Source organism: Nerophis ophidion, linkage group LG08 (assembly GCF_033978795.1).
Source record: "Nerophis ophidion isolate RoL-2023_Sa linkage group LG08, RoL_Noph_v1.0, whole genome shotgun sequence".
NCBI lineage: Eukaryota > Metazoa > Chordata > Actinopteri > Syngnathiformes > Syngnathidae > Nerophis > Nerophis ophidion.
The window spans coordinates 63,566,634-63,579,444 of record NC_084618.1 but is presented as its reverse complement, the minus strand read 5'-3'; the positions used below and the strand labels follow the sequence as shown (position 1 = coordinate 63,579,444).

The following is a 12,811-nucleotide window of genomic DNA, read 5'->3' as shown; positions in this document are numbered from 1 at the left end:
TTTTCCCGGTAGACTCCCGAAGTTCAGTGACCCCCCGGAATTTATTCCAAGACAACAATATTTGGGGTGGGCTTTAAAGGCACTGCCTTTGGCGTTCTCTACAACCTGTCTCCACGTCCGCTTTTCCTCCATACAAACAGCGTGCCGGACCAGTCACATAATATATCGGCTTATACACACACACACAAGTGAATGCAAGGCATACTTGGTCAACAGCCATACAGGTCACACTGAGGGTGGCCGTATAAACAACTTTAACACTGTTACAAATATGCGCCACACTGTGAACCCACACCAAACAAGAATGACACATTCCGGGAGAACATCCGCACTGTAACACAACATAAACACAACAGAACAAATGCCCAGAGCGCTTTGCAGCACTAACTCTTCCGGGACGCTACAATATACACCCCCCGCTATCACCAAACCATGGTGGACACTCCACCGCCGAAAAGAGGCATTCAATTTTTATTTAAATTGTATTTGATATGCCATTAATATTTTTGAATTATTATTATTATTTGAAACTCGATTTTGCATGTCACTATAAAGTTATATAAGCCTTGCCTGTTCAATATTCAATGCAAAACTTGTTTGGGTCCCTATTAAAAGGTAAATTTGTTCAACCTCTGCCCACGGCTTTGTTCGGTTTCAAATTTTGGCCCTCTCTGTATTTGAGTTTGACACCCCTGCTCTAACCACTAGGTCACTGGGTAGGTTATGAAATATTAATATTAATCAAGTATTAGTGATATTTCTAATGCAGACAAACTATTTATAGTGGCGACGTGTATACGTCATCGAGTAGTCCGCTGCTTCTTCGCTTCCTTTCGCCCCATAAGTTTACTGTAGATCATAAATCATGCCTCTCACATGAACAGAAGAAGTGTGAATAGGTATTCTGACAAGTTAGTACATTTGACAGCCATTTAGGAACCAAAACTGGCAAAGACCACACAAAAAGACGCTTGGTGTCCCTCTGCCTCCTCACTTTGTTTATTTGCGAAAATCATGAGACATTTATCTTCTAAATGGGAATGTATGAAAATCCTAGCAGCCGATATTTTAATGATAGCAAACTTTTTACAGTAAGTGATGTTTCATTATGTTTGTTGGCCCTCATGATGTCTGCAGTGAGTAATAATCAGTGATGACAAAAAAAAAGCAAACATTGTGATGCTTGTTTGAATTTAATGCGACGGTTTATTTATCAAAATACGTAAATATTAAATGTTATTATAAATGTGTCCGTTACTACAGTACATTTATACTTTCATAGTGTATATACAACCTCAATTAAGGTGTTTGTTGGTTTTTTAAGGGCTTTATATTCACAATTGCGCGGCTCCAATAGTCTACATTGTAAGCAGACTTTTAATCACGTTTATTTAATCTTTGGAATGCCAAAACATTTAAAACATCCATCCTCATGTCTTTTGTAATGATTTTGAACGATAGTAAAAATTCCCAAAAAAGTGCACTTCCCCTTCAAAAGGGACCTGTGATTAATTATGTTTTTCTGACTAACCAACGTTGTTACAATATTGGATACTTGTGTTTAACACTGCCAAAGTATCAAAGTGTGTGCATTTTGCGTGAGCTTGCATGCAGTTTTGTTTGCTTCTGTTTGCTGAGTTTTGCAGTCTCACTACGTAATGACATCTCTGCAAGGTGTAAGCCCTTATTGTATTTTCCGGACTATACAGCACAGTGGGCTATAAGCTGCACCCACTAAAGAAAAAAACATTTGTCCATATACTAGCTGCACCGGAGATACCGTGGATACATTGGGAAATAAGTTATATACACAGAAATATTCTTTAAATGTTTATTTACATACATTAATTGTTTTTAAACGGTGTCTGTAACACGGCAGTAAAATGGCTGATCCAACAAAACAGAAGTCATCGTCATTGACCCACTAGCTGCGGAGGCTAGCTCTTCAATCAGGTAAACAGACTCAGTATTTCCACTGTGACGTTTCGGTGTATTTACTGAGGAATATGTGAAACTGAAAAAATGAAAACAGTATGCCGTTTTAGGTTAATAATACTAACACAGACACTTGTAAACATGTTAGCGTCATTACATTACGATAGCATGTACAAATGTGCATGAAAACACTCCTACAGACATCATACATGGGACAGTTTAGTAAGTATAAACATTTTTAGTTATTCTGTAAAACTTACAAACATTGCTTAGAATGATCAATGGAGAATTTATTCAAGTCTAAATGATATGCATGGCTGTGAGACGAACACGGCACTGCGGTTGGACTAAAAATTTAAAAAAGCACTACCCGTAAATAGAAGGACACCTGCAGTGAGCGAACTCGTCCATAAGATGGCGCCACAACACAAATAATAAAACACTTTCTCGGGGTATTCGCTTGTTTTTTTTATTATGGATTTTATTGGAAAACAAATCTATAAATTAGCCCCACGGTCTTATAAGCCTCAAGGTTCAAAGTGTAACACATTTTTTTCGGAATTTACGGTATTTTGTTTTCTGCTTCAGGTTATGATGAAACACAAAAGGTGAAATAAAGTAGTATTTACATCTAATCTTGGCGTATAAAGTGCATAATACCACAGACTTGGGACACGTAAATACTGCTAGAAATAGCTTTTTTAATGCAGATTTTGAATTGATAAGAGAGTGTGCAGGTGTACCTGATGTTGTGACCAGGTGAATCTACATGTTTATGAAGTTTATTTCCCACTATGTCTGGAGGAAAAAAGCAGTGACAAATTCAATAAATATATTTAAACAGTGTACGTTTCCAAAAGCTAAATTATTGGTTTCATTTGCAATCTGGGATGTCCTTTACAATTAAACTTCTTTCAGATAAACCTTCAAAAACATGTTATAAAAGTGACTGCAGAGCGCAATTTACGCACAATTTACACCAAAGCATATCCAATATACACTATATTGCCAAAAGTCTTTGGCCACCCATCCAAATGATCAGAATCAATATAAAATCAAGCACTTAGGCATGGAGACTGTTTCTAAAAACATTTCTGAAAGAATGGGCCACTCTCAGGAGCTCAGTGATTTCCAGTGTGGAACTGTCATAGGATGCCACCTGTGCAACAAATCCAGTCGTGAAAATTCCTCGCTCCTAAATACTTCAAAGTCAACTGTTGGCTTTATGAATAAGAAAATGGAAGAGTTTGGGAACAACAGTAACTCAGCCACAAAGTGGTAGACCACGTAAACTGACAGAGAGTGGTCAGCGGATGCTAAAGCGCATAGTGCAAAGACTTTCTGCACAGTCAGTTGCTACAGAGCTCCAAACTTCATGTGACCTTCCAATTAGCCCACGTACAGTATGCAGGGAGCTTTATGAAATTGTTTTCCATGTTCCAGTAGTGTGAACCACGTCCCCACTGGACTCTAGAGCAGTGGAGACGTGTTCTCTGGAGTGATGAATAACGCTTTTCCATTTGGCAATGTGATAGACGAGTCTGGGTTTGGAGGTTGGCAAGAGAACGGTACATTTTGGACTGCATTGTGCCGAGTGTGAAATTTGGTGGAGGAGGAATGATGGTGTGGGATTGTTATGCAGGAGTTGGGCTTGGCCCCTTAGTTCCAGTGAAAAGAACTTTGAATGCTCCGGGATACCAAAACATTTTGGAAAATTCCACACTCCCAACCTTTTGGGAACAGTTTGGAACGGACCCCTTCCTCTTCCAACATGACTGTGTACCAGTGCACAAAGCAAGGCCCATAAAGATATGGATGACACAGTCTGGTGTGGATGAACTTGACTGGCCTGCACAGAGTCCTGACCTGAATGTAACGCAGGTGTCAAATACATTTGCGGAGACTATTAGGCTCTTGTCTTGCTATTACTCTTTGTGCACTTCCTAGTCACGTGACCGCCACAGTCCAATCAGCTGTAGGCATATACCGGTAGCCGGAAGTGACTGGTATGCTCTTGCTGTAGTTAATCTTTGGCAACTCGGCGCACTCCTCCCTTGTCACGTGACCGCCGCGGTCCAATTGGTGGTGCTTATAAGCCGATAGCAGGAAGTAGCCAGGAGACAGGACATGAGAGATCGATTACATTTCTGCTTGAGGTAGGTCTTAAACCTTGTTTTCACCTAAAATATTGTGCTGACGGTTTTTTAAACTACATGCCTATTTTGTAACTTTATAGAGCCGACTTTCAGCGCCAGAGTCTTTGTCATTAAGCTGTGTTTGACTGTAGAAGCTGAATTGGTGAGTCCATATTCATGACATTAGCACTTTAAGCATTAATATTTCTTCATTGCAACAGTCTTTGTGGCATATTCTCAATCGTCCATATAAAAGGTTTGACTTAAACTAATGATCACATTTGTGTATTGAATGTACTTTTATGTGTTTAGATCATAAGCACATTTAGTGCACTGAGTGCTTTGTATAGGTCATAATTATGCTGCTAATGGTTATTTTAGCATGTTATTGCATATTGTGATTCTGATGTTTATTGATTTATATTGTACAATATTGAGGAAAGAATTAGAAATTAGCCCTGCGATGAGGTGGCGACTTGTCCAGGGTGTACCCCGCCTTCCGCCCGATTGTAGCTGAGATAGGCGCCAGCGCCCCCCGCGACCCCGAAAGGGAATAAGCGGTAGAAAATGGATGGATGGAATTAGAAATTATTGAATATTATGAATACTTGATAATATATTATTGAATAATATATTATGAATACTTGATGGTATATTGTTGAATAATATATTATGAATACTAGATAACGCAATGTAGTGTTATTTAATGAATATTTGTGTACACATGGATATATAAGAATGGTTCTGGCTCTTACACAAGCCAGGCTTTTCTTTTTGATGGTGAGCTAAGGAAAATAATCACCTAGTCCAAGGATCAAGTTTGGAAGATTCCAGCCAGGAACCTCACCACCTGCTCTGTCTGGGCTGGTAGGAGGCTCTCGAGCCGACCCTTTACAATTGTCACTTTACCTGCAGCACATGGACTGTACTGCCATCCTTTTGTTCCCAAGAACAACTATCTGAACTGAGATTTAAACAAAATCCAGAGACACTGAATAGTTAAATGGAATTGTATATATGTATATAGTACTTGTGTTTTTCTCTATAAATTGCTTTCATGTTGAATGGCCATTCAACTCGTTGTGTGTGTATATATCTGCTGTCAATCACTAATTCTCTAATACACGGTGTCAACCAAACTACAATTCTAGCTCTGTCTCTTTCTATGAGTTGAAACTAGTCTTCTATTCCTAGCCCATAACACCCCGTATATATATTTATTGCATTGCTTTGTAGCACGTATAGGTTACATGAACCCGATAGAACAACTTTGGAATGAAATAGAACGGAGACTTAGAACCAGACCTTCTTGACCAACATCAGTGTGTCACCTCACCAATGCGCATTTGGAAGAATGGTAGAAAATTCCTATAAACACACTCCGCAACCTTAAGGACAGCCTTCCCAGAAGAGTTGAAGCTACAATAGGTGGACCGACATCATATTGAATCCAATAGGTTTGGAATGGGATGGCACTTCAAGTTCATGATGGCAGGTGTCCAAATATTTTTGGCAATATAGAGTACCGTATTTCCTTGAATAGCCGCCGGGGCGCTAATTAATTTAAAACCTCTTCTCACCCCTGTCCTTACCATTGGCATGCAGTAAAAAAATTTAGTGTGATTAAAAAAAATAATAATAATAAAAAATTATTCTGCGGCCGCGGCCCGGTGTTAGGGGACCACTGTTCTACAACGTGTCATTGCGCCCACTTTTACACCATGCTATCTACGTGCATGCCGGCCAGATGCATGCATTTCGCTGCTTCTCATACGAGATTGCAATGCATACTTGGTCAACAGCCATACTGTTTACACTGAAGGTTGTGATATAAACAACTTTAACAGTCTTACTAATATGCGCCACACTCTGTGAACCCACACCAAACAAGAATAACAAACACATTTCTGAGAACATTGGCTCTGTTACACATTATAAATGCAACTTAAGAATTACCCAGAATGCCATGCATCCATGACTCTTGGCTATATTATACACACGCCACAAACCCCACCCACCTCAACCGACGCACGGAGAAGGGGGGCGGGGGGGAGGGGGGCTTAGTGCTAGCAGGGTGTATAATATAGCTAAGAGTCATGGATGCATGGCACTCTGGGTAATTCTTATGTTGCGTTTATAATGTGTTACAGAGCCGATGTTCTCCCGAAATGTGTTTTTTTATTCTTGTTTGGTGTGGGTTCACAGAGTGTGGCGCATATTAGGAAGAGTGTTAAAGTTTTTTTATATCACAACCATCAGTGTGATCTGTATGGCTGTGGAACAAGACCCCTAGTTTACACATAGTAAAAGCAAAATAAAACTCCTCCACCATTTTGAAAATGACGACAGGGGAAGCGTCACTCGTGACGTCACAAATTTGACCCGGCGGTAAAAGTAAGCATGCGCTAATAAATTTGGGGAGCGAGTTTGACCCGGCAGTAGTTCAAGGCAGGGGTGTATTACATACCCGGCGGCTATTCAAGGAAATACGGTATGTTATTTAGACCACAAGGAAGTGTTTTAAATGTAGATTATCATCATAGGTCCCCTTTAAGTTATTTCACTTAGAGGGGAGTATGTTCATAACCCACAAAGCATTGTGACGAAAAATGTCATAACTCTTCGAAATTGATTTGGTGTGATTTCGACTCCGATTGAGTGGAATTTTCTCCACGGAATCGGATGCTCACAATGCTTGACTTTGGGAGTGTTCTGAGTGAAAATAGCAGCAATCGAAGACAGCATGTCCTTATTTGTTCCTAATTGGAAGTACAGACAAACTAGATATGCAAACATGCTAACCCCTCCTGTAAAGCTGCACATATAAGTCCAAACCTTCAACAGCTATTTCCAGCAATCCAAGAGTCCATTTCCAAATTAGGGTTTGGAGTCTGCCCCCTCGGTAAGCCCTAGTTTGAACCCCCGACCTTAAACCTCAACCCCCAGCTGTTGCCTTACCGCGCGCAGTGCGTACAATCAAAGAGAACAACTGACCCTCTCGCATTAGAGGAGAAGCCCCCGCAGCCACCGAGGAGACACTAAAGGGCCCACGGAATCAAACAGCCAGATGGACATTTTGACACAGAGCTTTAAACTTACTGTCAACAGTGGAATCTAACGCTCAACAGTGGAATCCACTGTGAACAAACGCAGGCCACACAGACTAAACACAGACTCACACCAGTCCTAAACATTTGGTGAGTGAGCCGCCGCCAAAAGCGGGACAATATGCTATTGTCTTCTGTGAGCCTCTCTGCATTACCTGTTTATTGCAGTCTTTTAATTGCAGCACGACTGATGTCCTCTCCCCGTTTTCCCTTTCCACGGCAAGTAAACGTTCCAATTAACCGTCACATCACGCACACGACAGTTATTTTTTTAATTATTTTGTTTTACTTAAGTAAACATCATTGTTCACGTTTTTTTAGCAAAGGAAACATTCCTCCAGTAGCGCTGCGGTTCAGGTTTTAAATAGATCAAAATGTTCCACCCGTTTTTGAGGGAAAATGATCTTTAGCGACCCTTCTTTCCCTTAGAACAGCAATTGTCTCTCACTTTTAAACCGGTCTGTATGCCGTCAACCTCGGAGAAGAAAGGTTATGTTCAATTTCTCTTAAGGAAATTTTTTTCATCATCAAAATTAGGTGAATTTAAGTTACTACTCCCACAGTAATGTTGTTATTTTACTAATTTCTTCTTACTAATTTTTTTGTCAGGTTATTTCATTTTTGACAGAATGACGAATCCATATGAGTAGAAAGGCACTTGTACTTCCGGTTCAAAGCATCAAACAGCAGGAAACATTGTAAGGGTTCACACAGAAGCGCCTGCAGTGCACAAACACTAACACACCATTTCAGTGTATTTGCTTATGTTTTATGAAAACTATTAGTATTGTAGCCGTCAGCAAAAAAAAACATTAAATAGTTGAGCTGCAGGATTCAAAGCGTAGGAAAAAAGTTGTGGCTTATAGTCCGGAATTGACGGTACAGTACTTCTCAATAGACTATACCAGGCCTATTTAACTGGCAGCCCTAAGCTTTCATTTGGCCCGCCGCACATCACCCAAACAGGCTCAATGAAACCTAGGGTCGCTCGACGATGCAGTACTCCTGCCACCCCACAGGGGGAAATAGCGAGGCATATGTGTCATAGTGAAGCAGCAGTGGGGTAAGGAGAAGACTTCATTCAACTCTGAAGCAAATCAAAATACATTTAAAAAATCTGGCTTTTAACAAAGACTGGATAACAAAGAATGAATGTTCATCCCTGAGAAAGTGCTCGAGTCATTGTTTCTTTTTGGACCTTTTAAGTGCGGACACTGTTCCAAATAAGCAGCGGTTAAATCCACACGTGAGAGCTTCATCACGAAACTTGGTCAAACCTTTGTAAGTAGATATTATGCATACATATATTTAGTTTGTGTTGTATTGAAATTTCTAACTTTGTAATATATTTTGTATTCATGGCTTGTTTCATACATGTTAAACTATTTTTTTTCAGTAGAAGGCAATAACGCTACACTTTAGGATTAATTGTAATGAGTCACATTCATTGTGTGCAATTTTTGATGTGGATGTTGTTTATTGTCTGTATGTGTAAACATCTGCAGTTTATTTTATGAATGTATCAACACTAAAACCTAATTTATTTATGTAAAATACATGATGGACATTATTAATGTAAAATACATGACAGACTTTATACTGTTGTAATGTTTATTGTATGTTTATATTTTTTGTCTTACACACTAAAATGAAGGAAGAAGTGTGAAGAAATAAACATAGGGAAGGAAAAAAATTCAAAAGAATGATCATCAAAACGTCTGTTTCTTCATGCTGTTAACTATCTGTCTGGCTGCACACGCTGGAAACGAGTAGCGAGTGCAGAATGATTAATTTATTGACAGTTCAGTGTGAAAGCCGATATATTTACTTTGCACTCTCAAAGGAATATAACCTGCGGAGGCACTTTCGATGTCCGGCCCATGAGCCTTTGGGCTTTTGAAACTGTGGCCCTCTTTATTATTTAGTTGAATAGCCCTGGACTATACTAATAATCTTAGATATACTCTACTTTAGTCGGTGTGGAACATCTACTATCCACTGAAAATTAGTCAAAGCATGGCAATTATTGTCTAAATAGCCAGCAATATAAGAGAGCAGCGAGATAATTAGACTGCATGAGTGCTGCCAGCACTGGGGAGCTGCGGTTCATAAATGTCGATGTTCTGAAACCAAATGTTGTGAGTTTGGAGTCCATGGTATTATTTTAATGTTTCACAAGATGTGTGTTTCTTTCTGGTGTCTTAGTCGTGAGTCTGGAGGGCAGAGCGGTCCACCTGGCCACCTTGGTGCAGGAGGCCGAGCAGCGAGTGGCCGAGCTTCAGACCCAAGTCAGCGGCGAGGGTCCCGGCGAGCGTGAGGCATCGGACCGGGAGAGGCAGCTCACGGGCTGGGAATGGCGTCTGCGGCTCTTCAGACGCATGCAGACAGGCTTTGAGCACGCAAGTAAGGTTCCAGCGGGGCTTTGATGACGGCTACAAAGGATTTGGGGGAACCTCCGCGGAACCTCTGAAGGAGCCGGTTTTCATTTTTCTGCTCCTTTTCTGGGCTGCTATTCTGTCTGGGCCAACTTAATGACTTCCACACTCGGAGTGTGTGTGCTTGTATGTTTGTGTTAATTTTTATGGGCACTTCATGACACATTTAGTGGCTGGGGAGACAGCCACCCCGCAAAAACAGACACTCACACGCACACCCGCCCCTGACGCCCAACCAATCCTGAAGCTTTGATGTGTTTTTTTTTTTTCGTGCGAAGAACTGAAAATAATAATAATCGCTGCACGTTCAAATGTTTTCTTATCTTCGCTACGTCTGTGTGGCCTCACACGCTGCGTCGCTGTTGTTTCCGTGCAGTAGTGACAGTAAATTGCTTCAATTTCACACGAGAGTGAGCCCCTCATTGTGCAACTGAGCAAATGATGTCATTAAAACGATCCCAGAGAGCGCTCCGTTGATATGCATGTCAGAGAGCACTCTGTCAGATCTGGCTCTTACTGTTGTGTGTTTTATCGCTTTGTGTTTCTCCACCCAGACCCTCCAGACGCTCCCGTTGCAGTGCACTTGTCTGTCAGCAGCAGCACCAGTCTAAGGGTGGATTTCCAGGAACCTCCGTGTGTCAGTTCGGCTGTGGTCACCAAATACAAAGGTCACATGGACCCAGCGTCGCCCTCGCATCTCCCCCAAAGGCCTTCTGCAGTAGTGTCAACCGGCAGTGTTGTTTTTGTGTGTGTTTGCAGTGAGCTGGAGCTCAACGGCGTCCTTTAGCTGTGTGCTGGGGGAGGTGATGGTTGAGGACACCAGTCTGCTGCAGCACAACATCACTGGACTCACATCTGTAAGTCGTTAGTGGCTGTAATTGGTTTTTAGTGATCGTGCTACTACCAACATACTGTGGTACACCTTCAAAGGGGCCCCATCATGCAAAATGTACTTTTTTTTCGTATTGGTACCAGCTATTGTGCATTTGGGATCTGCATCAGTCCTAAAAAAGTGTGGAGGCATTGCGGAGATGTTTATATAATGATCTTGCCTTCCTGTCTGCTTCTTCCAAAAGGTCAGTTTGGAATGTGCACAGTTGGTGACATCACCAGTAGGGAACATTGTCAGCGGATTATCGATATACATGTACGATATAAATTTACCCAAACTGCCTTGCCCGCGTCAGACATTTTTAGTTTATGCGCAAGCATTCGTAGTTTAGGCCAGTGGTTCTCAAATGGGGGTACGCGTACCCCTGGGGGTACTTGAAGGTATGCCAAGGGGAACGTGAGATTTTTCAAAAATATTCCAAAAAGAACAACAATTAAAAGATCCTTTATAAATATATTCATTGAATAATACTTCAACAAAATATGAATGTAAGTTCATAAACTGTGAAAAGAAATGCAACAATGCAATATTCCGTGTTGACAGCTAGATTTTTTGTGGACATGTTCCATAAATATTGATGTTAAAGATATCTTTTTTTGTGAAGAAATGTTTAGAATTAAGTTGATGGATCCAGATGGATCTTTGTTACATTCCCCAAAGAGGGCACTTTAAGTTGATGATTACTTCTATGTGTAGAAATCTTCATTTATAATTGAATCACTTGTCTATTTTTCAACAAGTTTTTAGTTATTTTTATATCTTTTTTTTCCAAATAGTTCAAGAAATACCACTACAAATGAGCAATATTTTGCACTATTATACATAGTGCTGTATTTTACTTCTTTTTCTCTTTTATTTCAACCAAAAATGCTTTGCTCTGATTAAGGTGTACTTGAATTATAAGAATGTTCACAGGGGGTACATCACTGAAAAAAAGTTGAGAACCACTGTTCTATAGTATTTATAATAACCGGCGAGAAGGTCACAACACCAGAAGTATACTGTCAGAGGAGGCGTGGCTACAGGATAGAGTTGCCAAATAATCAATTCATGGTACATTTTCACATGAACTCATGACGCCTGCTAGTAGTAACTATACTGAATAGAGTGGTCCTATCGAGAGGTCGCGGGGGGTGCCGGAGCCTATCTCAGCTGCATTTGGGCGGAAGGCGTGGTACACCCTGGACAAGTCGCCCCTCATCGCAGGGCCAACACAGACAGAAAAACCTCTATTCATACTCACATTCACACACCAGGGCCAATTTAGTCTTATCTATAGTAATATATTGCGATCCCATTCTGCAGGCCTCAATAATGAAGACTGATTGATTGATTGAAACTTTTATTAGTAGATTGCACTGTACAGTACATATTCCGTACAATTGACCACTAAATTGTAACACCCAAATATGTTTTTCAACTTGTTTAATTCGGGGTCCACGTTAACCAATTAATGGTAATAAAGACTACTTCACGTGAGTTCCAAATTACTTTGTTACAAGCAGTTTGTCTGGATATTCACCAGAGTAACCATCTTCAGATTTCTGTCAGAAGTGGGATTCCAACCCACGCCTCGTTAGAGACTGCAACCTAAATACAGCGCCTTCAACCGCTGGGCCATCCTGACCTAAATGATGCACATCCCAAGTTGAAGTGTATTATAAGACCATGGCACTTGGTTCCTAACCTATCTTTTAAACCTTTGCCAAAAATCTGCCCCTAAGAATGGGGCCCCCCGTGAATCTCTGGGCCCTACGCACAGCTCGTGGTCAGTGTTGTGCGATACAAAGAAACACAGACTTCTGGGGCTGCTGGTGCCAAGCTGATAATTTAGTGTCCATCAAGCCATATTATTTACACACAAACAACAGTTCTTTATTGGCCGCTGGAGTCGCCGCTCACGACCGCTTGAGGTGAGAGACTTATGACCTGGCAGGACAACACCCCAGTTGCCCAGTTTGCTAGCGTTCCAAATGGCTCCTGACCACTGAGCAGCAACAGTTGCCAAACATGTTCAAAAAGAGCAGCTTGGTAGCCTGCCACCTGATTTATGTTTCGGGTAGACTAATGAACAAATCCTGGGGGTTTGTTGTCTTGAAAACCCCGCTGCCTTCCCCCTAAGCTCACTCTTGTCACATGGCAAGGGGTCAAGGCAAGGTCGGGAAAGTGTCGGCAGCTCCGTGATTGATCTGGCTGAGAAAGGGAAGACACAGGTCTGCTGTCGGCACACTGGGCACGGACACAGTCGGAACTTCTTGACGGACCCCTCTGCCCTCTACAGACACTCAGATGCTCCATTTTCTTAGA

General features: G+C 41.2%; 1 protein-coding gene and 1 non-coding gene across 4 annotated transcripts in view; one reads left to right on the top strand and one right to left on the bottom strand.

The window, feature by feature from the left end:
- The window catches only part of LOC133558157 (ankyrin repeat and fibronectin type-III domain-containing protein 1-like), a 447,422-nt gene that overhangs the window by 400,820 nt on the left and 33,791 nt on the right, over positions 1-12,811 (top strand). For all 3 annotated transcript variants that reach the window (XM_061909324.1, XM_061909322.1, XM_061909323.1), the window contains 3 exons: positions 9,383-9,580; positions 10,167-10,280; positions 10,372-10,469. In XM_061909324.1, the coding sequence (XP_061765308.1) occupies positions 9,383-9,580; positions 10,167-10,280; positions 10,372-10,469 (410 nt within the window). The remainder of the gene's footprint in view (positions 1-9,382; positions 9,581-10,166; positions 10,281-10,371; positions 10,470-12,811) is intronic.
- Positions 12,050-12,131, bottom strand: trnal-uag (transfer RNA leucine (anticodon UAG)). The gene has a single exon. It is a non-coding gene; the product is annotated as a tRNA-Leu (tRNA).